Raw genomic sequence first — 24842 nt, forward strand, 5'->3', positions numbered from 1 at the left:
TGACAGGTGTGTATGTCAGGCGTGCCATGCAGGGAACAAAATGGACTCGAGGTTAGAGAAAGCTCTCAGGTGCTGTTAGGCCCGTGTACCTGGTAGGGGATAGGGGATATACAGACACTCTTTTGACTCCTTCCTTAATACCTTGCTATGCAGTTCCGGGATTTTCAATTTATTTCCTTTAAGACATCATTGGAAATATTTATTTCCACCTTAAATGAGCCATTCTAGTAGCATGTTAGGACTGGCTCCAGATGCCCTTTTTGGAACATTAAATTGTGAGTCATGGAAGAGTGGCCCATATCAACAGACGTTTCCTTGCCAGTCTTATACTTGACCACCAAGTTCAGTAGTCTCAAGATCCAGGTATGTTCTTCCAGTTCTTGCCAGTACATCTCATCATATCATACTGTGTTGGTGAATCAATGCTTTCATCAAAAGGAAGGCCAGTACCTCCCTATTCTGACAATGCCTGGTTGTTAGCCTAGAAGCAGTGAAGGAGGTAGGCACATATCTCCAGGAGGGTAGGCATCTTTGGAGGCATGCATCCCAGCTGAGACCTCTGCATAGTTTTTAGTCAGGGGAGACCGCCCTCTTGTAGTAAGAGGAAGAAAGCCGCTTCTGGCCTAGAAGGTTCAGAAGAATCTTGTCAGGACTGAATTCAATCTTTGTAATTTGCCTGCTTTCACAGTCGAAACTTGGGTATAATTTTTAGCACAGTCTGTCTTCAGGCAAAGAAATGCAGATGCTGGCAACTAGAAACTGGACAGTTAGACCTTAGCGTAGCCTGGTGATAGAATGAAGGCAGGGTCTGCTGCACCTGTTCAGTCAACAGATGATGTCAGTGTTATGGCTCCTGTTGAGTAACAGACTTTTCTTAGCATCAGTTTGGTGTGCTGGTCCATTCTAACACTTAGGGAACACTGACTGTGTGCTGGGAACTGTTCTAGGCATTTGCTGTGAGTCCTCACAACAATCCATGAGGAAGGTACTCATGATCATCACGGTTTTACACATGATGAATCCAAGATTGAGAAGGATTAAGTAATTTTTCCAGGGTCCAAGTGTTGGAGCTAGTGTTTGAAATTTAGTTTAATTCACTAAAACACTCCTTCTTTTGTTATTCCACATTGCTTCCCAAAACGTATCCCCATTATGTCCGTTTGACAAATGATGAACTTGAGATGCAGAAATTGAGTGACAAGATGAGTTTCAAGGCTAGTTAAAGGAAACTATTGTTAGAATTCAGGATGTCAACTCTTTTGCTGTTGAATATCATATTGAACAAGTGGCTAAATTTAATACTGGCTGTTTTCGAATGTTTACCGTTTTTAAAATTCCGTTACATGGTCTGTCTCAGGGTTTCTCAGCCTCAGCACTATGGCTGTTTTGGACTGGATGATTCTTTATTGTGAATACTCTCCTGTGCATTGTAGAATGTTTAGCAGTGTCCCTGACCTCTGTCTACTAGATGCCAGTAGCACCCTCCCAGTTGTGACAACCAAAACTGACTGTAGATATTGCTAAATGTCCCATGGGGGCAAAATTGTCCCTGGTTGAGAACCAGGCCAATCTCTAAAGGTGGTTGTGTTATGACAGAGCTCACCTAGAGTAATTCAGAAGTTTGTTTTGTGAGCAGGGAGTTATATTGCTTTAAAGTGGAAGGAGTACGGTGTGGTGGAAAGAACACGAGCTTTGGAATCTCTTGGCCCTGCCGCTTATCAGTCCCTGTAGTCTTGATTAAGTAATTTGTCTTTTCTGAACTTTTGTTTCCTCATTTGTAAAATGGGCATTATATCTACCGGGTAGGGTTTTGGTGATTAAGCTGGAGGATGATACACATGGAAGGATGAGGGGAAAAAAGGAGAAAAATGATCTGTAGTAGAAGAAAGTGAAGGAAAGATACAGAAGGCAGTTGTCAAGAGCGGGAGTAAAAGGCACATTGGGAAGGTCTAAGACAGCAGGTGAACGAACGGCATCTGCCCTCATCCCACACTCCAGTCCCAGGTCACTGAGTCTGGAAGAAAGCTCTGAACAGGGCTGGGCGTGGTGGCTCATGCCTGTAATCTCAGCACTTTGGGAGGCTGAGGCAGGCAGATCACTTGAGACTGGGAGTTCGAGACCAGCCTGGCTAACATGGTGAAACCCCATTTCTACTAAAAATACAAAAATTAGCCAGGCGTGGTGGTGCGTGCCTGTAATCCCAGCTACTCAGGAGGCTGAGGCACAAGAATTGCTTGAACCCGGGAGTCGGAGGTTGCAGCAAGCTGAGATCGCACCACTGCACTCCAGCCTGGACTGCAGAGTGAGACTGTCTCAAAAAAAAAGAAAGAAAGAAAGAAAGAAAGAAAGCTCTAAACAGTTTTTTCTTTCTTTCTTTCTTTCTTTTAAAAAAAAAAAAAAAAGTTTAATTGGACTGACAGTGCCACATGGCTGAGGAGGCCTCAGAATCATGGTGGGAGGTGAAAGGCACTTTTTACATGGCAGCAGCAAGAGAAAATGTAGAAAAAGCAAAAGCGGAAACCCCTGATAAACCCATCAGATTTCACGAGACTTATTAACTGTCACGAGAATAGCACGGGAAAGACCGGCCCCCATGATTCAATTACCTCTCTCCCACAACACATGGACATTCTGGGAGATACAATTCAAGTTGAGAATTGGATGGGGACACAGCCAAACAGTATTAGGGATTCATACCTGATTTCTTTAATATGAAATTGAATAGTCATGTATATTTTATGTATAAGCTAACTGTTCTTATGTCCTTTATTACAGCCTTTCATTACATTTATTTTCTAAATTATATTTAGTAACATGTTTATCCATATATAACAGTAGAGATATGGGAAGTTACCTCAACTAATCCAGGACTCTGCAGAGAAAATAATCAAAGTTAGAAGTAAGACAGCCCCATATTTTTAGCACAGTAAGCAAGTGTATGAGCTCATACAAGTATTGATTTACTAATATTTTAGAAGCTATCAAATAAAAGGACGGCGGTTTATCTTTTTCTGAATCAGGCTTCCAGTTTATTTTTACTGATACTGTCTTAAAATGTGCATTTGCAACTTGGTTTCCGGTCCCTCTTCACAATAGAATGATTAGCACTTGATTGAATTGTCGAATTATACAGTGGTTTATTGTATCTTTCTTTGTCTCTAGGATGATTGAGGAAAGTGGGAACAAGCGGAAGACCATGGCAGAGAAGAGGCAGCTGTTCATAGAAATGCGTGAGTCTTGAATCCTTGTTCATATGTGCGGGAATGTTTGTGTGGTTTTTTTTTTTTTTTAGATCAAGTCATAGCTTTAATCAGTTACAACTTTTATGTTATAAGCTTTGCAGAGGGAAGAATGGGAGTTAAAGAATCATGGAGTTGAAGGACCCCAAGCCAAAGCATATATTTTAATAGAATTGACTTGCTTTCTTAGACAAGGCCATAAATAATAAGGCAGAAATGTTACCTAGAATGTCTGTGATTTTGTACCATGCCAGTCAATTTAGATCTCTCGCTGTAACTCCATTGTTACCATGAACTTTGCAGGTGGTGATTAATGATTAATACATTATATAAATTACCTTCCACTAGATAACAGTTCTGAGACAGAGAGGACTCAGTGTTAGGGCAACACCTAGAGCTGTTGGAAAACTAAAAAGAGTGAATGTGTATTTTGATATATTTTTAACTTTAAATATTCTGTTAAAATTTACATTGTTGTATACAGTTCAAACAGAGAGAAGAAGATGGCTGAGAGAAGTGGGGTGGTTCCCAATCCTTGCAGGATTGTTTTGCTCTGTGACTACTTGTCTATGGGACCATGACCGTGTGACCTTGACCAACTCAAGGTTGCATTTGCTGGACCTCAAATTCCTTTGTCATGAAATACGGGTAATTGGTCTGGACCAGAGATTATGAAACCTTTCAAAAGTACTGTACTCTTTTTTTCCCCCAGTGAAATCTTACAAGGACCCTTAACATAAGAGTATGATAAGATTGGTAGTGCTTGGTTGAAGCAGGAGAGGGGAGCCAGCCTGGGATAGCCTCTGAGGTCCTTGCAGAATTCTAGAATTCTGCATATCGCAATATGAAAATCAGTGGGTAAAAGTCTCAGAAGACCCAACTCTCAACATATTTGACACCTTTAGGGTCTTGGTAATGGTAAGCAGGGTTTGACTCAGCTAAGCCATGTGTTGTCCTGTCAGTCATAGGCTGGATAACTATTTGTTAGGGGTGATGAAGAAATTTTGGCATTGGATAGGCAGTCCAACTGGGTGATCATTAAGGACTTTTGTAGTTCGGAGCTTCTAATGGCTAGTAATCCAAGCCAGACACCTTGGAGTCACTTCCCTCCACCTCACCTTCTACCTCCAAAGAAATCAGAAGGCATCTGAGTTTTACTGTGTACATGAGTCTGAATCTGTTCGTCACACCACAGCAGCTTTGAGTCCAGCTTTGCAGTTAGACTGCTTAGTTTGGATCTTGGCTGCCTCACTTCCTGACTGAATAACCTTAGGCAAGTTAACTTAATCTCTCTGGGCCTCTGTTTCCTCATCCATAAAGCAGGAATGGCATTGACTTCATAGAATTGTTGTGAAGATTAAATGAGATAATGTGAATAAAGCACTTGGCACAGTGCCTGACACTCACATACTTAAGTATGAAGTAAGTAGTACATACTTAATATGGATGGTTGTGTTTATTACTAATTTTTTTAATCATTGGTACTTTTCTGAACCAAAGCAATAATTTCCTGATCCCTTCCTCCAGTCTTGACCCTCTCAAATCTGCTGTCTATGATCAGCTACCAGATTGAACTATTTAAATCTGTGCTACTTATTATTATTATTATTATTATTATTTTTTTTTTTTGAGAGGGAGTCTCACTCAGCTGCCCAGGCGGGAGTGCAGTGGCGCCATCTCGGCTGACTGCAACCTCCACCTCCTGGGTTCAAGTGATTCTCATGCTTCAGCCTTGTGAGTAGCTGGGATTACAGGTGCCTGCCACCGCGCCTGGCTAATTTTTGTATTTTTAGTAGAGATGGGGTTTCACCATGTTGGCCGGGCTGGTCTCAAACTCCTGACCTCAATTGATCCGCCTGTCTTGGCCTCCCAAAATGCTGGGATTACAGGCCTGAGCCACTGTGCCTGGCCTAAATCTGTGCTACTTCTTTGCTTACATTCCTTTACTTGCTTCTCATCACTTTAATGGGAAAGACCCCACTCCTAAGAATGCCAAACAAGGCCCTTCTGGCCCCTTTTTTGCTCTGTCCACTAGTTCCCAATTTTTCCATCACATGCCTTGCATGTTACTTGCCAGCAATACTGAATTGGCTTTCCTGCAGATCATGTGGTTTCATGCCTTTCCGCTTTTGCACAATACTGTTGCCTCCACCACCCGGCACACTGCTCCTGCCTACCCTTCAAAACTCAGCATAGGGGTTATCTTTTCCTTTCAACTTTTAGTGCATTTATTGAGGATCTGCTATGCTCCAGGCACTATTCTGGGTGCTAGGGCTACAGAGGAGAACAAAACACAGTCCCTGACTTCACTTCATGAAACTTCCATGTTAGTAAAGGGAAGCAGACAAAATAGGAAACCAAATACACAAACATAGTAATTCCTGATACTAAGAAGAGGCTGGGGTGCCTTAAGTAAATACACATGGGCATGCAGGCGTGATGGGGTAGAGATCTGAAGTAGTCCTGCCAAGAACTGGGTTTACTTCTTTGTGAATGTTACTACTCTTACACAGAAACCTCATATGAATTATCATCCTCTGACTTAAGGATAACAGTCAGTCTGGGAGACGTTTGGTAAGTATGACCTCTTGAGTCTCCTATATTTCTTCACAGGAAGAATTGCATGGGTGACTATAGTGTCTGCTGCTGGAAGCCCCACCCCCTCATTTCCAGCAATGTCAACCAGAAACTCCAGCATAACTACTTTCTATGGATGCCAGAATCACCTTTTTCCAGCCATTATTCAGTTGTATCATTTAGTATGTTGATTTTAGTATGTCAGTTTTGAATCCAGTACTCTTTCTCAACTCTTATTAGTCTTAATCGTTATAGATTCCTACTTACGTAGGTAACTATACAATTTTTTTCTTTTTCTTTGAGACTGTGCCTTGCTCTGTCACTCAGGCTGGAGTGCAGTGGTATGATCACGGCTCACTGCAGACTCAACCTCCAGGGCTCAATTGATCCTCCCGCCTCAGCCTTCTGAGTATCTGGGACTACAGGCGTGTGCCAGCAGGCCTGGCTAATTTTCTTGTTTTTTGTAGTGATGGGTTCACACTATGGTGCCCAGGCTGGCTGGTCTCGAACTCCTGGGCTCAAGTGATCCTCCCACCTCTACCTCCCAAAGCGCTGGGATTACAGGTATGAACTACCGTGCCTGGCCAGTAACTATACCATTTTTAAAGAAAGACAATTTTGACTCTTCCTTTTGTAATTGTAATCCTTATACCTTTTTCTTGACCTAGTGTACTGGTTAGGGCCGCAGAGGTTATATTGAAAAATAGGAAGGATGGCCGGGTGTGGTGGCTCACACCTATAATGCCAGCACTTTCGGAGGCCGAGGCGGGCGGGTCGTGAGATCAGGAGATTGAGACCATCCTGGCTAACATGGTGAAACCCCGTCTCTACTAAAAATACAAAAAAATTAGCCGGGCGTGCTGGCAGGCACCTGTAGTCACAGCTACTCGGGAGGCTGAGGCAGGAGAATGGCGTGAATCCGGGAGGCAGAGATGGCAGTGAGCCAAGATCGCGCCACTGCACTCCAGCCTGGGCGACAGAGCGAGGCTCCGTCTCAAAAAAAAAAAAAAAAAAAAAAAGGTAGGAAGGATAGCAGGCATCCTTGTCTTGTTTTTGATTTTCATGGGAATATTTCTAATATTTCTATTCTTTCTATATTTCTAATATTTCACTGTTAAGAGTGATGATTGGTACAGGTTAACCAGATAAAGGTGAAAGAATTGATATGTCCTAATTTGCCAGGAATCATTATCATTATTTTCTTAAGTCATAACTGAATATTGAATTTTATCAGATGTTTTCTGCTTCCCTTGAGATGAATGTATTTCCTCTTTACTCTGTTAATATAGTGCTGGGGCCAGCCATCTTTTTCTTAAAGAGCCAGAAAGTAAATATTTTAGGATTTGCAGGCTGTATGATGAGGTCTTTGTCACACTACTCAACTCTGCCATTGTAGCATAAAAGCAGTCATAATAATTTAATAATTTAAATAGTTTTTTTTTAACCTTAGTTTTCAGAATATTTCCTTTTGGAGCTCTTTTTAAAAAAGTAATTGTAACTTTTAGATTTAGGGGGTACATGTGCAGGTTTGTTACATAGTTTGTATTTTTCAACCTTGTGTTACCTTTACTATTATGACTTTATATAATATCCTTAAGCCTTTATGTTTTTAGACAGTAGTTTTACATTTTCTGTTATGAACACTGCGATGAAATTAGTTTATTCTTTCTTTGCTTAATATTTTATCTTGTAGACTCTAAGCAATATGAGAATAAGTATCACATCTGTTTATCATGATGGTGCCTCGATAACTATTTATTAAAAGAAGAATAGAATATATTACATAGAAATAAATGGGTAGTTTATGATTCTTACATGATATAAAATCACCAAGAAAAATGAAAGGTGACAGGTGAGAAGAGTAATCCTCAACTCTGGTGCCAAAATGAAAGCTCTCCAGTTGATTGTACAAAGTGCTTGATACCAGGCCTCCATGCTCAGAGATTCTGATTTTATTTTGTCTTTTCTAAAGTTTGCCAATTTTATTGGACTGACTTTTGGCTTTATTGGTCCTCTTTGTGTATCTTTGTTCTCTGCCTCATTTGTGCTGTTTGTTTTCCTCTTCCTATTTAGGCAATTCTGTTATTTTTCTAACAACTTATGTTGGGTTACTAAGGCCATTTGTTTTCAGCCTTTTTTTTCTTATGTGAGCATTTAAGAATAAACTTTCCTGTGATTTTTTTTTTGCATCCCAAGTGTTCTGATATTTACTATTTTTCATAATCAGTTCTCTATTTCCTCTAATTTTTATTATTAATTACTTAAAAATATCTTTTTATTGATCGGTTGGTTGGTTGATTGGCTGATTGATAGAGACAGGGTATTGCTCTGTTGCCCAGGCTGGTCTTGAACTCCAAGGCTCAAGCGATCCTCCCACCTCGGCTTCCCAAAGTGCTGGGATTACAAGCGTGGGCCACCGCACCTGGCTGGAGTATCTTTTTAAATTTGAAAGTAAATGTTTTAGTTAAAAAAACCTGTATAGCTTAATTGGGTTTTGGGTCAGGAAATGTGAGAAGATCTAGAATCTTTGAATTTGTTAATTTATGTTTTGTGTTTTTCCAAATATTCCATGAGTACTTGAAAATAATGTGTATGATTTATGCATTATTTAGATCAAGCTTTTTGCATATTTCATTAAAGTCTTTTTTGTCCTTGGTGATTTGATTGCTTGATCTTAATCACTGAAAGATGTTAAATATTTCTGCTTTGATCAAGAGTATTAATTTTTTCCCTGTACTTCTGTTAGCTTTTAGAACTTTAATTCTTGGATGCATGTACCTTTAAAATGTTATGTCTATCTAGGAAAGTGAATCCTAAGTCATTGTGTAGTTACCCTCTTTTTCTAATAATGCTTTTGATGCTTTGAAGTCTATTTTGTAGCATATTGATAGAGCTAATGCTGGCTTTCTTTCAGTTAGCATACTTAGTACAGTATGTATCTTTTCATTCTTTTACTTAAATTTCTTAATTGTTATGTTTTTGTCTCTTGTAAGTAGCATAAGCTAGAATATTTAGAAAAAAACTAATATGGCAGTCTTTGCCTTGTCACTGAAGAGTTTATTTTGTCTAGCCTTTTTAATGAATACACATATATTTCATATTTTCTGTTGACAAAAAGAGTCAAATTCTGTAAAATATTTGAAGAGATTTATTCGAAGCTAAATATGAGTGACCATGGCCCGTGACACAGCCCTCAGGAGGTCCTGAGAACATGTGCCCAAGGTGGTCGGGATGCAGCTTGGTTTTATACATTTTAAGGAGGCATGAGACTAAAATCACATACATTTAAGAAACATATTGGTTTGGTCCAGAAAGGCAGAACAACTTGAAGGGATGAGGTGGGGGGCCTTCTAGCTTATAGGTAGATGTAAAAGTATTCTGGTTAAAAATTGGTTGAGTTTATCCAAAGACCTGGGATCAATAGAAAGGAATGTCTGGGTTGCAATAAGAGGTTATGGAGACTAGCGTTTTCTCATATAGATGAAGCCTCCAGGTAGCAGGCTGCAGAGAGAATAGGTTGTAATAAGTTTCTCGTATCTTTTTTTTTTGAGATGGAGTCTCAGTCTGTCGCCCAGGCTGGAGTGCAATGGCGTGATCTCGGCTCACTGCAATCTCCGCCTCCCCGGTTCAAGTGATTCTCCTGTCTCAGCCTCCCAAGTAGCTGGGATTACAGGCGCCTGCCACTACGCCTGGCTAATTTTTCTATTTTTAGTAGAGATGGGGTTTCACCATGTTGGTCAGGCTGGTCTCAAACTCCTGACCTCAGGTGATCCGCCCACCTCGACCTCCCAAAGTGCTGGGATTACAGGTGTGAGCCACCATGCCTGGCCAATATGTTTCTTATTAGGCTTAAAGTCTGTGTTGTTATTAATGCCCGAGAGGTACGGTGAGGCATGTTTGATCCCAACTTCCTATCATGGCCTGAAACAGTCTCTCAGGTTAAATTTTAAAAGAGCCCTGGCTGAGAAGGAAGTCCATTCAGATGGTTGGGGGGCCTTAGAGTTATTTTTGGTTTACATTTCCATCATATTTTGTGCTTCAATTTTGTCCTTTCTTTCCCCTTCTTAGAGGAACTGAGCTTGCTTTCTTCCTTCCATCCCATTGTTTCCCTCTACTTGGTTGTGAGTTGTATATTTTTCTTTTCTTTACCCTAGAAATATTAACATCAATTAAAATATAGCTTATCAATATTTGTAACTTTTTTCAAATATGAGGGTATTGGAATATTTTAGGGTACCCCCTTAATGAAATTTATACCGTTTTTAGTATTATCTTTTTTTAAGGACCAGGTGCAGTGGCTCATGCCTGTAATTCCAGCACTTTGGGAGGCTGAGGCAGGTGGATTGCTTGAGCCTAGGAGTTTGAGACCAGCCTGGGCAACATGGCGAAACCTTGTCTCTAGAAAAATACAAAAATTAGCCAGGTGTGGTGGCATGTTTTTGTAGTCCCAGCTACTAAGGAGGCTGAGAGGTGGAAGGATTGCTTGAGCCTGGGAAGTCAACGTTACAGTGAGCTGAGATTGTGAAACTGCACTTCAATGCCTGGGTGAGTGAGACCCTGTTAAAAAAAAAATCTCTTTTTTACCCCACAGATTAGATTTTGTTATTATTTTTTGTAATCCAATCCATTTAGTTATTACTTCCTTTTTTCTTTTTTTTTTGTGATGGAGTCTTGCTCTGTCACCCAGGCTGGAGTGCAATGGCTCAATCTCAGCTCAAGCAGTTCTCATGCCTCACTCTCTCAAGTAGCTGGGATTACAGGCGTGCACCACCACACCCAGCTAATTTTTGAAATTCTAGTAGTGACGGGGTTTTGCCCAGTTGGCCAGCCAGGTTTCAAACTCCTGAACTCAAGTAATCTGCCTGCCTCAGCCTCCCAACGTGCTGGGATTACAGGCATGAGCCACTGCACCCAGCCATTTAGTTACCACTTTCTTTGCTTGCTATTATTCTTATTTTTGTTAAATTCAGATAAATGTAAGTCTAAATCAAGGTGGACAAAGGCTTGTGTCCCCAGCATTTCCCTTTGTGGGATGCTTTCTCTTCTTTTCCTAGTTCACCCACTGAGAGAGTCATCCTTACAGTATTCAGTGGTCTTGGCTGTATTTGTATCTTCCTCTCTGGTGGGACCTCTGGCCTCATCTCTGTTCCCCAGGGTTTTTATTCTTATTGCAAAGAAAAAGATAAGGAAGTCATTTGTGTTAGTTATTTGGACTAATAATCTGTTGAAAAATTTCTTATTTCTCATTTTTTTATTTTTGATGCAGAATCTCGCTTTGTCACCCAGGCTGGAGTGCAGTGGCACAATCTCGGCCCACTGAAGCTTCCACCTTCGCCTCCAGGGTTCAAGTCATTATCCTGTCTCAGCCTCTGGAGTAGCTGGGATTTCAGGTGCTCACCACCATGCCCAGCTAATTTTTGTATTTTTAGTAGGGATAGGGTTTCACCATGTTGGCCAGGCTGTCTCAAACTCCTGATCAGGTGATTCAGCTGCCTTGGGCTCCCAAAGTGCTGGGATTACAGGCATGAACAACCACACCCAGCCAAACATTTTTTCAATCATAAATGGTTGTGAAAAATTTCAGACAATTTAGAATTATATTACGCTTACATCTTCTAGCTCTATAATCTCTTCTCCCTTCTTCCTTTTTTTCCTCCTCTCCCCATTTGCATTGCATTTTAAACAAAATACACTTACTTCCTGTATCTTCCATGGGTTTGTTATAGGAAAGGGGTCCCGATCCAGATCCCAAGAGAGGGTTCTTGGATCTCACGCAAGAAAGAATTCTCAGTGCGTCCGTAAAGTGAAAGCAAGTTTATTAAGAAAGTAGAGGAATAAAAGAATGGCTACTCCATAGACAGAGTAGCCCCAAGGGCTGCTGGTTGCCCATTTTTATGGTTATTTCTTAATGATATGCTAAACAAGAGGTGGATTATTCATGCCTCCCCTTTTTAGACCATCTAGGGTAACTTCCTGATGTTGTCATGGCATCTGTAAACTGTCATGGCCCTGGTGGGAGTATAGCAGTGAGGACCACCAGAGGTTACTCTTGTCACCATCTTGGTTTTGGTGGGTTTTAGCCGGCTTCTTTACTGCAACCCGTTTTATCAGCAAGGTCTTTATGACCTGTATCTTGGGCTGACCTCCTATCTCATCCTGTGACTTACAATGCCTTAACTGTCTAGGAATGCAGCCCAGTTCGTCTCGGCCTCATTTTACCAAGCCCCTAGGTAGGGTGGGGTTGCTCTGGTTCAAATACCTCTGACAGATTGGCTGAGCACCTCCCTCAAAACCCATGGCTTTCTGGAACGCAGTGTGGAGTCCTCTGCCCTACTTGAATAATACTAAAAGCATGGACGTGTAATACACAGAATACTAAAAGGAGGTGGCTTCCCCTCTACTTTGATTGTCCTCCTCTGTCAGCTTTTCTTTGCTAATGTCCAAAATTGTATCTACAGTTCGTCTAACTTTTTGATTTTGTATGTTTTTAGGAGAAAGTAGATCAGAGTTTTTTGCACTAGCAACACAACTTCTCAATTTTAACGCGTTTATTCACTCGATAACTATTTCAGGTGCTAGTTTTATTGTGTTCTAGTTAGCACTGAACAGTGAACAGAAACAACAACAAATGGTCTTTGCCTTCATGTAACTTCGTTTCCTGGAAATGACAGTGCAGTAGGAGCCACATGGGGGAAGCACTGGGGTTTAGGAGGGATCTGGGAGAAGCCATGCCCAGGATGAGTTGGTCTGAGGAGGTGAAGGAAGTGCTGGGGCGGTAGCACTTGTGAAGGCCCCGAGATGAGAGGACTGGGTGCAATTGGGTGATTCCGTGCAGTCCAGACTGATTGGAGTTGGGTGTGAGGTGAAATTTGAAGAGTGTGCCTGAGCCATACCTTTTAGTTGAGCTGGGTAGTACTGTGTTGTGTTTCTTGAACCTAATTTGATTATAAAACTCTATTGGGGCCGGGCGCGGTGGCTCACACCTGTAATCCCAGCACTTTGCGAGGCTGAGGTGGGCATGATTGCTTGAGGTCAGGAGTTTGAGACCGGCCTGACCAACATGGTGAAACCCCATCTCTACTAAAAATACAAAATTAGTCAGGCATGGTGGCACATGCCTGTAGTCCCAGCTACTCAGGAGGCTGAGGCAGGAGAATTGCTTGAACCTGGGAGGCAGAAGTTGCAGTGAGTCGAGATCGCGCCACTGCACTCCAGCCTGGGTGACAGAGCGAGACTATCTCAAAACAAAAACAAAACCCAAAAACACTCTACTGGGGCACTTGTTAAAAATGAAGATTCCAGGCCAGGCATGGTGGCTCATGCCTATAATCTCAGCACTTTGGAAGGGCAAGGGAGGCAAATCCATTGAGCTCAGGATTTCAAGACCAGCCTGGGCAACATAGTGAAACCCCATCTCTGTAAAAAATACAAAAAATTAGCTGGGTGTGGTGGCACACACCTGTGGTCCCAGCTACTCAGGAGGCTGAGGTGAATCACTTGAGCCCGAGAGGGCAAGGCTGCAGTGAACCGAGATTGCACCACTGCACTCCAGCCTGGGCAACATAGTGAGACCCTGTCTAAAAAAAAAAAATAGTGTCCCAGGGTTTCTCACTGGAGATTTTGTTTCAGGAAGTTGATCTGCAGTGGGACCTGGGATTTTATACATTGAGCATAGTGCCAGGCAATGCTTATGATCAGATGATACTAATTAACCCCTGGAATCATATGATCTTCACTGTGATTGGAGTTAGAAGATTTACCTTCATATCCTGCCTTCTCCTATCAACACACACGCATACACATATACACACACACGTGCACAGGCATGCCAAATTGGCTGTTACTTATCTCACTTTTATTATTTGTATATTTTTACTCATAAAAAGACTTTGGGCTGGGTGTGGTGGCTCACGCCTGTAATCCCAGCACTTTGGGAGGCTGAGGCGGGTGGATCATGAGGTCAGGAGATCGAGATCATCCTGGCTAACATGGTGAAACCCTGTCTCTACTAAAAATACAAAAAATTAGTTGGGCGTGGTTGTGGGTGCCTGTTGTCCCAGCTACTTGGGAGGCTGAGGCAGGAGAATGGCATGAACCCGGGAGGCGGAGCTTGCAGTAAGCCGAGATCGTGCTACTGCACTCCAGCCTGGGTGACAGAGCGAGACTCCGTCCAAACAAACAAACAAAAAAGACTTTGAAGTTGATCTGGCTTCTACATTTGTCATTTTTCTAAAACTCTTCCCTTGTCTGGAAATCAAAGGTGTTTGCAGTGCACTAAAATCTCATCTGAGGTTGCATTTTTCTTCAACATGTTAACAGAGTAGAACTGTATCCTTTTTCACGAAAGCACAGTTACACGAAATACAGGAAGCTGTCAGTGGGAATCAGCTTTGGGCCAATATCTCAAATAAGAAATATTTAGAAGTAGTTGTGGAGTTTTGCAAGGAGTAGTTGCCAGGCATGGTGGGTTTATGCCTGTAATTCCAGCTATTCAGGATGCTGAAGTGGGAGGGTCACTTGAGCTCAGGAGTTTGAGACCATCCTGGGCAAAAAATAAAATAAAATAAAATATCCTTTGAGGTAATGGATGAGGACTTTCCTTCTAAGAAACCAGGAAAGATGATTGCTCCAGAAAAAGGCAGACATATGGGAGGTTTTAGAATCTGATTAGTAGAATGTTGGCACAATATGATTTTAATAAGATTCTAAGGCTATTGTTTGCATCTAACTCTTTACAAATTATTTTGGGATTTGGAGTGTTATTAGATTTCTAAAATGCTGTTGTGGCATGGCTCCCTAGAGTTTCTGAATTGTGTGCCATCCTACTAATCTCTGTACCCTTTTTCCACTGGGCTTTATGGTGATGCACGTTCATAAGGAACAATGGCAAAGGAAAGCAGAGTGACCCTTGATTCATGATTGTACCTGAAACTTCAGTGTAGAGATCTCTGGCAAACTTGGCTGGAACGTATGGAGCTTATCATTTTCCGAAAGTATTATAGTTATCTTTGGACTTTTGTGATACTTGCTGTATTTCATCTTTTGCGGTACCCAAATCTTGGCTCACTGCAAGCTCCGCCTCCCGGGTTCATGCCATTCTCCTGCCTCAGCCTCCCGAGTAGCTGGGACTACAGGCGCCCACCACCTCACCCGGCTAATTTTTTGTATTTTTAGTAGAGACGGGGTTTCACCATGTTAGCCAGGATGGTCTTGATCTCCTGACCTTGTGATCCGCCCGCCTCAGCCTCCCAAAGTGCTGGGATTACAGGCATGAGCCACCGCGCCTGGCCAAAAAAAGGCTGGTTTTAAACTGCTGGGCTCAACTGATCCTCCTACCTCAGCCCCCCAAAGTACTGAGATTACAGGTGTGAGCTACTGCATCTGGACTTTGAATTATATTTTAATAAAGCTTTTATATTTAAAAAGAGAAAATGGGACTGTATAATATATATAGAGAGAGGGATAAATATTTTGTGAGAACCAGGTATCACCTGAGGAAGTAATTTTTATCATGACATCAGGAGGAAGGTTGATTGAAGTCAGACTAAGATAAACCTTCACTTTTTGTTCAGTATACAAAAACCAAAAACCTGGAAAAATCCTTCCTTTAACCCCCTCCACCCCCCGCCTCCATACCGTGTAATGAAGACAAATGAGAGATGCCTATAAATACTGATACAAGATAATTTGTGCCAGTTCTCTGTCCCCTTATTGAGTCAAAACTTGCTGCCAAATTTTATAAAGGAAGGGTAGGTGAAATAAATCTCACATTGGGGGCCAATCCTATCTAAAGTGGCCTTAAAATTCAAGGAGACTTCATTTGCAGCCATTAAAATGAGAACAAAATGTGATTTATAGACTCATGTATAATTTTAGGCTTTGTTCTAGTTACTCTGGCCATATATCGCTTACCCCTCAAACAGTCATTCTATTTATGCATTTTGTGGGTCTAGACTCAGAACAGCATTCAGTGCTGACATCTTGACTTTGCTTCATGATGCCTGAGGTCTCAGAAGAAGACTCAAAAGGCTCAGGGCTTGAATCATTTGAAGGCTCGCTCGCCTGCGCGTTTGGCAGTCGATGCTGGTTTGGTTGGTGGACTCAGTTCTTCTTCGTATGATCCTCTCACTGTGGCCTCTCCACATCAGTCTGGGCTTTCTCACGGTATGGCATCTGGGCTCCCAGCACAAGCATCCCGGAAGAGCAAGAGCAGAGCAAGCTATGCTGTCTGTTATCATCTATCTCCAGAAGTCCCGCACTGTACTTCTGCCGCATTCTGTGCAGCGAGGCGGTCACAGTGTCCTGGTCAGATTCACATGGAAGGAAAGAATCTCTAGACCTTGATGGAGAGGGACAACATACTAGAAGTACATAAAAGACTGTTCTGAAAATATTGTTGTGGCTTTTTTTTTTTTTTTGGAAAATACAGGCTGCCACAGACTGGAAGGGGACCTTTCAGGCAACCGGTCCGTTCCCTCATTTCCCAAATGAGGACACTTATGTGCAGAGGCACGCCGCATGGCCACAGTCACGGGGCATGGCCACAGTCGTATTCTGTGGTTGGTCAGGCTGGGACAGGAATGCAGCTTTTCTGACTCTAGGCTTGGGTCTTTCTTTTTTTTTTTTTTTAATTAATTAATTAATTTATTTTTTTTATTGATCATTCTTGGGTGTTTCTCACAGAGGGGGATTTGGCAGGGTCATAGGACAATAGTGGAGGGAAGGTCAGCAGATAAACAAGTGAACAAAGGTCTCTGGTTTTCCTAGGCAGAGGACCCTGCGGCCTTCCGCAGCTTTTGTGTCCCTGGGTACTTGAGATTAGGGAGTGGTGATGACTCTTAATGAGCATGCTGCCTTCAAGCATCTGATTAACAAAGCACATCTTGCACCGCCCTTAATCCATTTAACCCTGAGTGGACACAGCACATGTTTCAGAGAGCACCGGGTTGGGGGTAAGGTCACAGATCAACAGGATCCCAAGGCAGAAGAATTTTTCTTAGTACAGAACAAAATGAAAAGTCTCCCATGTCTACTTCTTTCTACACAGACACGGCAACCATCCGATTTCTCAATCTTTTCCCCACCTTTCCCCCCTTTCTATTCGACAAAGCTGCCATTGTCATCCTGGCCCGTTCTCAATGAGCTGTTGGGCACACCTCCCAGACGGGGTGGTGGCCGGGCAGAGGGGCTCCTCACTTCCCAGTAGGGGCGGCCGGGCAGAGGCGCCCCTCACCTCCCGGACGGGGCGGCTGGCCGGACGGGGCGGTTGGCCGGGCGGGGGGCTGACCCCCCCACCTCCCTCCCGGACGGGGCGGCTGGCCAGGCAGAGGGGCTCCTCACTTCCCAGTAGGGGCGGCCGGGCAGAGGCGCCCCTCACCTCCCAGACGGGGTGGCTGGCCGGGTGGGGGGCTGACCCCCCCACCTCCCTCCCGGATGGGGCGGCTGGCCGGGCGGGGGGCTGACGCCCCCACCTCCCTCCCGGACGGGGCGGCTGGCCTGGCGGGGGGCTGACCCCCCCCACCTCCCTCCCGGATGGGGTGGCTGCCGGGCGGAGACGCTCCTCACTTCCCAGACGGGGTGGCTGCCGGGCGGAGAGGCTCCTCACTTCTCAGACGGGGCGGCTGCCGGGCGGAGGGGCTCCTCACTTCTCAGACGGGGCAGCCGGGCAGAGACGCTCCTCACCTCCCAGACGGGGTGGCGGCCGGGCAGAGGCGCTCCTCACATCCCAGATGGGGCGGCGGGGCAGAGGCGCTCCCCACATCCCAGACGATGGGCGGCCGGGCAGAGACGCTCCTCACTTCCTAGATGTGATGGCGGCCGGAAGAGGCGCTCCTCACTTCCCAGATGGGATGGCGGCTGGGCAGAGACGCTCCTCACTTTCCAGACCGGGCAGCCAGGCAGAGGGGCTCCTCATATCCCAGACGATGGGCGGCCAGGCAGAGAGGCTCCTCACTTCCCAGACGGGGTGGCGGCCGGGCAGAGGCTGCAATCTCAGCACTTTGGGAGGCCAAGGCAGGCGGCTGGGAGGTGGAGGTTGTAGCGAGCCGAGATCACGCCACTGCACTCCAGCCTGGGCGCCATTGAGCACTGAGTGAACCAGACTCCGTCTGCAATCCGGGCACCTCGGGAGGCCGAGGCTGGTGGATCACTCGCGGTTAGGAGCTGGAGACCAGCCCGGCCAACACAGCGAAACCCTGTCTCTACCAAAAAAATACGAAAACCAGTCAGGCGTGGCGGCGCGCGCCCTCCGCAGGCTGAGGCAGGAGAATCAGGCAGGGAGGCTGCAGTGAGCCGAGATGGCAGCAGTACAGTCCAGCTTTGGCTCGGCATGAGAGGGAGACCATGGGGAGAGGGAGACCATGGGGAGAGGGAGAGGGAGAGGGGGCTTGGGTCTTTCTCACGATGCTGCCCTACTCCCCTTTCCTAATCATATAGTTCACTCACTCACCTCATAAGTGTTCCTCCCCGTGGAGTTTTCTCCGATGAGCAGACAGGATATCAGGAGCTAGACTAGCAGAGTTCCTGCACGTACTGGAGATGCACGTGTTTCCTATCCTTTTCTCCCCTGTTGTTGTTTTAATTGACCCACCGTTTTTAAGAAGTCCTAGCTGACTGGTATACTATGGCAATACAATAGAATGGAGTCACTTCCTAGCGTTTGGAAACTAAATGATAAATCTAGTTGAGCATTTCTGTTTGCCTTTTTTCAGGTGCTCAGAATTTTGATGTCATACGACTATCAACTTACAGAACAGCCTGCAAATTACGATTTGTACAAAAACGATGCAACCGTGAGTCATTTCTACTCATTTCTGTGATAGCTGGATAGAGTTCTCAATATTAGAAAAGACTTTAACATCTTTTAGTTGTATTGTAATGTTAATTGAATTATTTTGTCTTAAGTATTTATTAGTATGTAAGCTTTGTAATGGAAGAACTTGTCATTTTACTTCTTTGTCCTTCAAAATGTTTAACAAACTCAGTCATGTAACTAGTTTTGAGGCTGTTGTAGTATTAATGTTCTTTAAATGGGAGAATGGATTTCTCTGTCACTTTTATTAAGGAAATGCTTTATGTAAAATTAATACAATTTATCAGCTGCTGGAGGAAAAGAAAAACAATGTTTTTGATAAAGGTATAATTGGAATTGATTTTCTTCATTAAGCTTAATGTAACATGAATCAACCTTTTCTATAAATAATTGCTACCATGTGGATTATAAAATAAAGTGTGTGTGTGTCTGTATATACGTATATGTATGTCTGTGTGTATATATACTTAATCTTTCTTCTCTTTATTTCCACGAAGATGAACTAGCTCATGACAGAATTATTGTACTTTTCTCGTGTTTGTGTGTATCAGTGGAAAAAGTGTTTTATACAATGGAAAGAACATTAACCTTAGAATTGAAAAACCTTGGTTTTAGTTTTTATTTATTTATTTATTTTTTATTATACTTTAAGTTCTAGGGTACATGTGCACAACGTGCAGGTTTGTTACATATGTATACATGTGCCATGTTGGTGTGCTGCATCCATTAACTCGTCATTTACATTAGGTATATCTCCTAATGCTATCCCTCCCCCTCCCCCCATCCCATGACAGGCCCCGGTGTGTGATATTCCCCTTCCTGTGTCCAAGTGTTCTCATTGTTCAATTCCCACCTATTAGTGAGAACATGTGGTGTTCGCTTTTCTGTCCTTGCGATAGTTTGCTGAGAATGATGACTTCCAGCTTCATCCATGTCCCTACAAAGGACATGAACTCATCCTTTTTTATGGCTGCATAGTATTCCATGGTGTATATGTGCCACATTTTCTTAATCCAGTCTATCATTGATGGGCATTTGAGTTGGTTCCAAGTCTTTGCTATTGTGAATAGTGCTGCAATAAACATACGTGTGCATGTGTCTTTATAGCAGCATGATTTATAATCCTTTGGGTACATACCCAGTAATGGGATTGCTGGGTCAAATGGTATTTCTAGTTCTAGATCCTTGAGGAATCGCCACACTGTCTTCCACAATGGTTGAACTAGTTTACAGTCCCACCAGCAGTGTAAAAGTGTTCCTATTTCTCCACATCCTCTCCAGCACCTGTTGTTTCCTGACTTTTTAATGATTGCCATTCTAACTGGCATGAGATGGTATCTCATTGTGGTTTTGATTTGCATTTCTCTCATGGCCAGTGATGATGAGCATTTTTTCATGTGTCTGTTGGCTGCATAAATGTTTTCTTTTGAGAAGTGTCTGTTCATATCCTTTGCCCACTTTTTGATGGGGTTGTTTGATTTTTTCTTGTAAATTTGTTTAAGTTCTTTGTAGATTCTGGATATTAGCCCTTTGTCAGATGGGTAGATGGCAAAAATTTTCTCCCATTCTGTAGGTTGCCTGTTCACTCTGATGGTAGTTTCTTTTGCTGTGCAGAAGCTCTTTAGTTTAATTAGATCCCATTTGTCAATTTTGGCTTTTGTTGCCGTTGCTTTTGGTGTTTTAGACATGAAGTCCTTGCCCATGCCTATGTCCTGAATGGTATTGCCTAGGTTTTCTTCTAGGATTTTTATGGTTTTAGATCTAACATGTAAGTCTTTAATCCATCTTGAATTAATTGTTGTATAAGGTGTAAGGAAGGGATCCAGTTTCAGCTTTTGACGTATGGCTAACCAGTTTTCCCAGCACCATTTATTAAATAGGGAATCCTTTCCCCATTTCTTGTTTTCGTCAGGTTTGTCAAAGATCAGATGGTTGTAGATGTGTGCTATTATTTCTGAGGGCTCTGTTAGACCTGGTTTTGCCATTTATTATAAACAAATAATCTTGGGCAAATCACGTTACAGCTGATAAATTCTACCCTACTTTAAGTCTTACTCACAAATCTTAACTTAACATTCTTTCCCAAGAGTTTATCATGCCATCCTAGATCGAAGTGATGTTTCTTTCTCCAGTGGTTTCTCAAAGCATTATTTTTTACATTATGGGTTGTTACCCATTAATGCTTCATGAAATCATTTTGATGGGCTGTAGCGAGAATTAAAAACATATAATAGAAAAAAAAGGAAGAAAAATAAAATATTAGAATGCAACTTATGTGGTAAGGCTAAATGTGTTCTGATCTCTGGATGTATCTATGTGTTTGTGTGTGTACATGATGATTTAAATATATTTCTGTGATGATTTAAATATATTTATATATCTAGATATATGTATGTGTTTGTGTGTATATGTGTGTATGTCATTATTTAAATATATTTCTGTGCTCGTGGTCAAAAAGTTCGAAAACCACTGCCTTAGAGCAACTCTCGTTTTTATAATTCCTCCCATAATTATTCTTGGGAAACAGTAGTCTACGTGTGGAGTGTTGAGAGCCTGACTAGGCTAGTGGCATTAGTAATATAAAGTAAAAGATGCATTGTTCTAAAGGTTTTATTTTGTTACCTTTCACGTAGGATTCTAGAGTTGATCTGAAAAAAATTTTGAGAATGTACAGGTAAGTAGTAGTCAGTTTTCAAGTTTTTCCATATGTATGTTCAGTTGTTCCTTTACTTTTTGTTGAAAGGGTCAATAAACAGAAGAAAATAATTTTCTTCAATGCTGAAGAGTCTTCTCATGCTTATTCATTGAATATGAATATATTCATGAATCTGTACAAGTTTTTCCATATGTATTTTCAATTGTTCCTTCACTTTTTATTGAAAGGGTCACTAAACAGTCAATAAACAGAAGAAAATAAACCATTTTCTTTACTGCTAAAGAGTCTTCCCATATTCATTCATTGAATATGAACATATTCATGAATCTGTACAAGAATGTTCATGGCAGTGTCCATATATGAGAAGGTCTGCTTTTTGACCCTCTTGTGTTCCCCTGGTCTGTTTGTCTATCCTTCTACCAATACCAGACTGTTCTAATACTGCACTTTCTTATAGCAGTAACCACTATTAGAATTTAGTAAATCTAGATGTCAGGCAAGGCAAGTCTTCCTACTTTGCTCTGTTTTTCTTTTTAAGATTCTCTGGGACAGTCTTGTCTTTTTAACATTCATTTTCATATAAACTTTAGAATCTGCTTGCCAATTTCTACTAAAACCAACAAAACAACTCTCCTGTGTTTTTTTTATTCATTTCTTTTTTCAAGTATAATTTACACACAGTAAAATTCCTCTTTTACTGTACAGTCCTCCAGAGATTTTGATTGGGATTCTTTTGAATCTGTAAATCAAGTTGGGGAGAATTGACATATTGCCAATGTTGAGATTTCCTCCTGTGAACGTGGTATATGTTCATCCCTAGAACTATTTAGGTCTTTAATTTCTTTGTAGAGATGTTGCACATCCTTCATTGGATTTGTTTTTTATTTTTTAAATTTTTATTTATTTATGTTTTGAATCAGAGTCGCTCTATGGCTCAGGCTGGAGTGCAGTGGCGCAATCTTGGCTCACTGCAACCTCCGCCTCCTAGGTTCGATTCTCCTGCCCCAGCTTCCCCAGTAGCTGGAACTACAGGCGCCCGCCACCATACCCAGCTAACTTTTGTATTTTTAGTAGAGACAGTTTCGCCGTGTTGTCCAGGCTGGTCTCTAACTCCTGGCCTCAAGTGTTCCACCTGTCTTGGCCTCCCAAAGTGCTGGGATTACAGATGTGAGCCACCACTCCCAGCCTCTTCATTGGATTTATTCCTAGGTCTTCAGTGACATGATACTATTATTTTAAAATTTCATTGTTATGTTACTGATGTATAGAAATACAGTGATCTTGATCTTATTTCTAGCAATTGTTCTTGACTCATATTAATTTATCTGTAGAATCTTTGATTTCTATGTACATAGTTTTGTTATTTCTGAATAATGACAGTTTCAGTTACTCATTTCCAATACACTGATTATTTCTTTATCTGAATATTTATATTGGTTTGGCCTCAAGTACAACAGAAATGATGATAGTGGGCATTTTTTATCTCATTCCCATTATCAGAGCAAAACCTTTCATTTTACTATTAAGTAATATGTTTGTGGCAAGTCCTTTGTAGATAACATTTGTCTTAGCCTGTTTTCTGTTGCTTATAATAGAGTACCTGAAACTGGGTGATTTAAAAAGAAAGGAATTTATTTTGTACAGATACGGAGGCTGGGAAGTCTGCGATTGGGGGGCCATATATGTTGAAAACCATCTTGCTGCTGGGGACTCTCTGCAGAGTCTGGAGGCCATGCATACCATCCCATGGTGAGGAGGCTGAGTGTGCTAGTGCAGGTCTCTCTTCCTCTTTTTATAAAGCCACCAGTCCTGCTCCCATGATAACTCATTAATTAGTCCGTTAATCCATGGGTGGATGAAGGCAGAGCCCTCATGACTCAATCACCTCTTAAAGCCCACCTCTCAGTACTGCCACACTGGGGATTAGATTACATTTCAACATCATTTTTGCAGAGGACAAATATTCAAACCATGACAACCTTAATCAGATTAAGAAAGTTTCCTGATAGTGTATTTCTTCATTTCTAAAAATAAGGTTTCCTTTAAAAGTTGTCTTTTGATTATGATTTCTAACTTAATTTCATTTTGATCAGAGAGCATGGTTCATATGATTTTAATCCTTTAACATTTATTGAGATTTGCTTTATGGCTCAGGATATGGTCAATTTCTTTTTTTTTTTTTTTTGAGACAGAGTCGCGTTCTGTGGCCCAGGCTGGAGTGCAGGGCTGAGATCTCAGCTTACTGCACTTCGCCTCCCAGGTTCAAGCGATTCTCCTGTTTTGGCCTCCCGAGTAGTTGTGATTAGAGGCATGAGCCACCACACCTGGCTAATTTTTGTATTTTTAGTAGAGATGGGGTTTCACCATGTTGGCCAGGCTGGTCTTGAACTCCTGACCTCAAGTGATCCACCCACCTCGGCCTCCCAAAGTGCTGGGATTACAGGCTTGAGCCACTGTGCCTGGCCAAGGATGTGGTCAATTTTTATATGTATCTTTGCGTACTTGAAAATAAAGCATATTCTCTCATCAGTGGAGGCTGTACTTTATATAGTGCTCATTATGCCTACTTTGTTAGTTGTGAAGTTTAATTGTCTGTATCTGTACTTTTTGAGTGTGTATTTGCACTATCGCTTATTAAGAGAGGTGAGTTAATATCCCCCACTAAGCTTCTGAATTCCTTTGTGTCCCTTTGAGGTTATGTTTATTTTTGTTTTATATGTTTTGAGACTATTCTGTTAGATGTAAATAAATGTAAAGTTCCTATATCTTTCTTTATTTTCTTTTTTCTTTCTTTTTTTTTTTTTTTGACCACAGGGTCTCACTTCGTCACTCAGGTTGAAGTGCAGTGACACAATCATAGCTAAATGCAGCCTTGAACTCCTGGGCTTAGGCAATCCTCCTGCTGTAGCCTCCCCAGTAGCTAAGACTACAGGGATGTGTCACTATGCCTAGCTAATTAAAAAAATTTTTTTGTGGAGATGGGATTCCACTATGTTCTCCAGGCTGGTCATGAACTCCTGGCTTCAAGCTAAGCCGGGAGTGGGATTACAGACATGAGCAGCTGCACCAAGCCTCTGATATCTTTCTTATGAATTAAAACTTTTATCATTATTCGCTGACCCTCTTTAACAATATGTTTTGTCCCACCATTAAAAATTACATAAAATTCATATACTATAAAATTCACCCTTTTAGAGTGTACAGTCTTTTCACTGATTTTTAGTATATCCACAAAGTTGTACAACCATCATCATTATCTAATTCTAGAACATCTTCATCACCCCAGAAACAAACCGCATACCCATTAACAGTCACTCCACATTCCCTTCATCTCCCAGCTCTGGCAGCTACTAATATACTTTTTTTTAATGGATTTGCCTATGTGGACATTTCATATAAATAGAACCTTAGAATATTTGGTATCTTTTATTTTTAACTGTCTGGTATCTTTTACTTAGAATAATGTTTTAAGGGTTTATCCATATTGCAGAATGCATCAGTACTTCATCCCTTTTTTTTTTTTTTTTTTTTTTTTTGGGACGGAGTTTCACTCTTGTTG

At 42.0% G+C, this 24842-nt stretch overlaps 1 protein-coding gene across 43 annotated transcripts in view; it reads left to right on the forward strand.

Moving 5' to 3' along the window:
- Window positions 1–24842, forward strand: part of DTNB (dystrobrevin beta) — a 296524-nt gene that overhangs the window by 17715 nt on the left and 253967 nt on the right. For all 43 annotated transcript variants that reach the window (XM_016948165.3, XM_016948172.3, XM_016948177.3 and 40 more), the window contains exons 2-3: window positions 3163–3230; window positions 18527–18607. In XM_016948165.3, coding sequence (XP_016803654.1) covers window positions 3164–3230; window positions 18527–18607 — 148 coding nt within the window. In that variant the 5' untranslated portion in view covers window position 3163. The remainder of the gene's footprint in view (window positions 1–3162; window positions 3231–18526; window positions 18608–24842) is intronic.

Source organism: Pan troglodytes, chromosome 12 (assembly GCF_028858775.2).
Source record: "Pan troglodytes isolate AG18354 chromosome 12, NHGRI_mPanTro3-v2.0_pri, whole genome shotgun sequence".
Taxonomy (NCBI): domain Eukaryota; kingdom Metazoa; phylum Chordata; class Mammalia; order Primates; family Hominidae; genus Pan; species Pan troglodytes.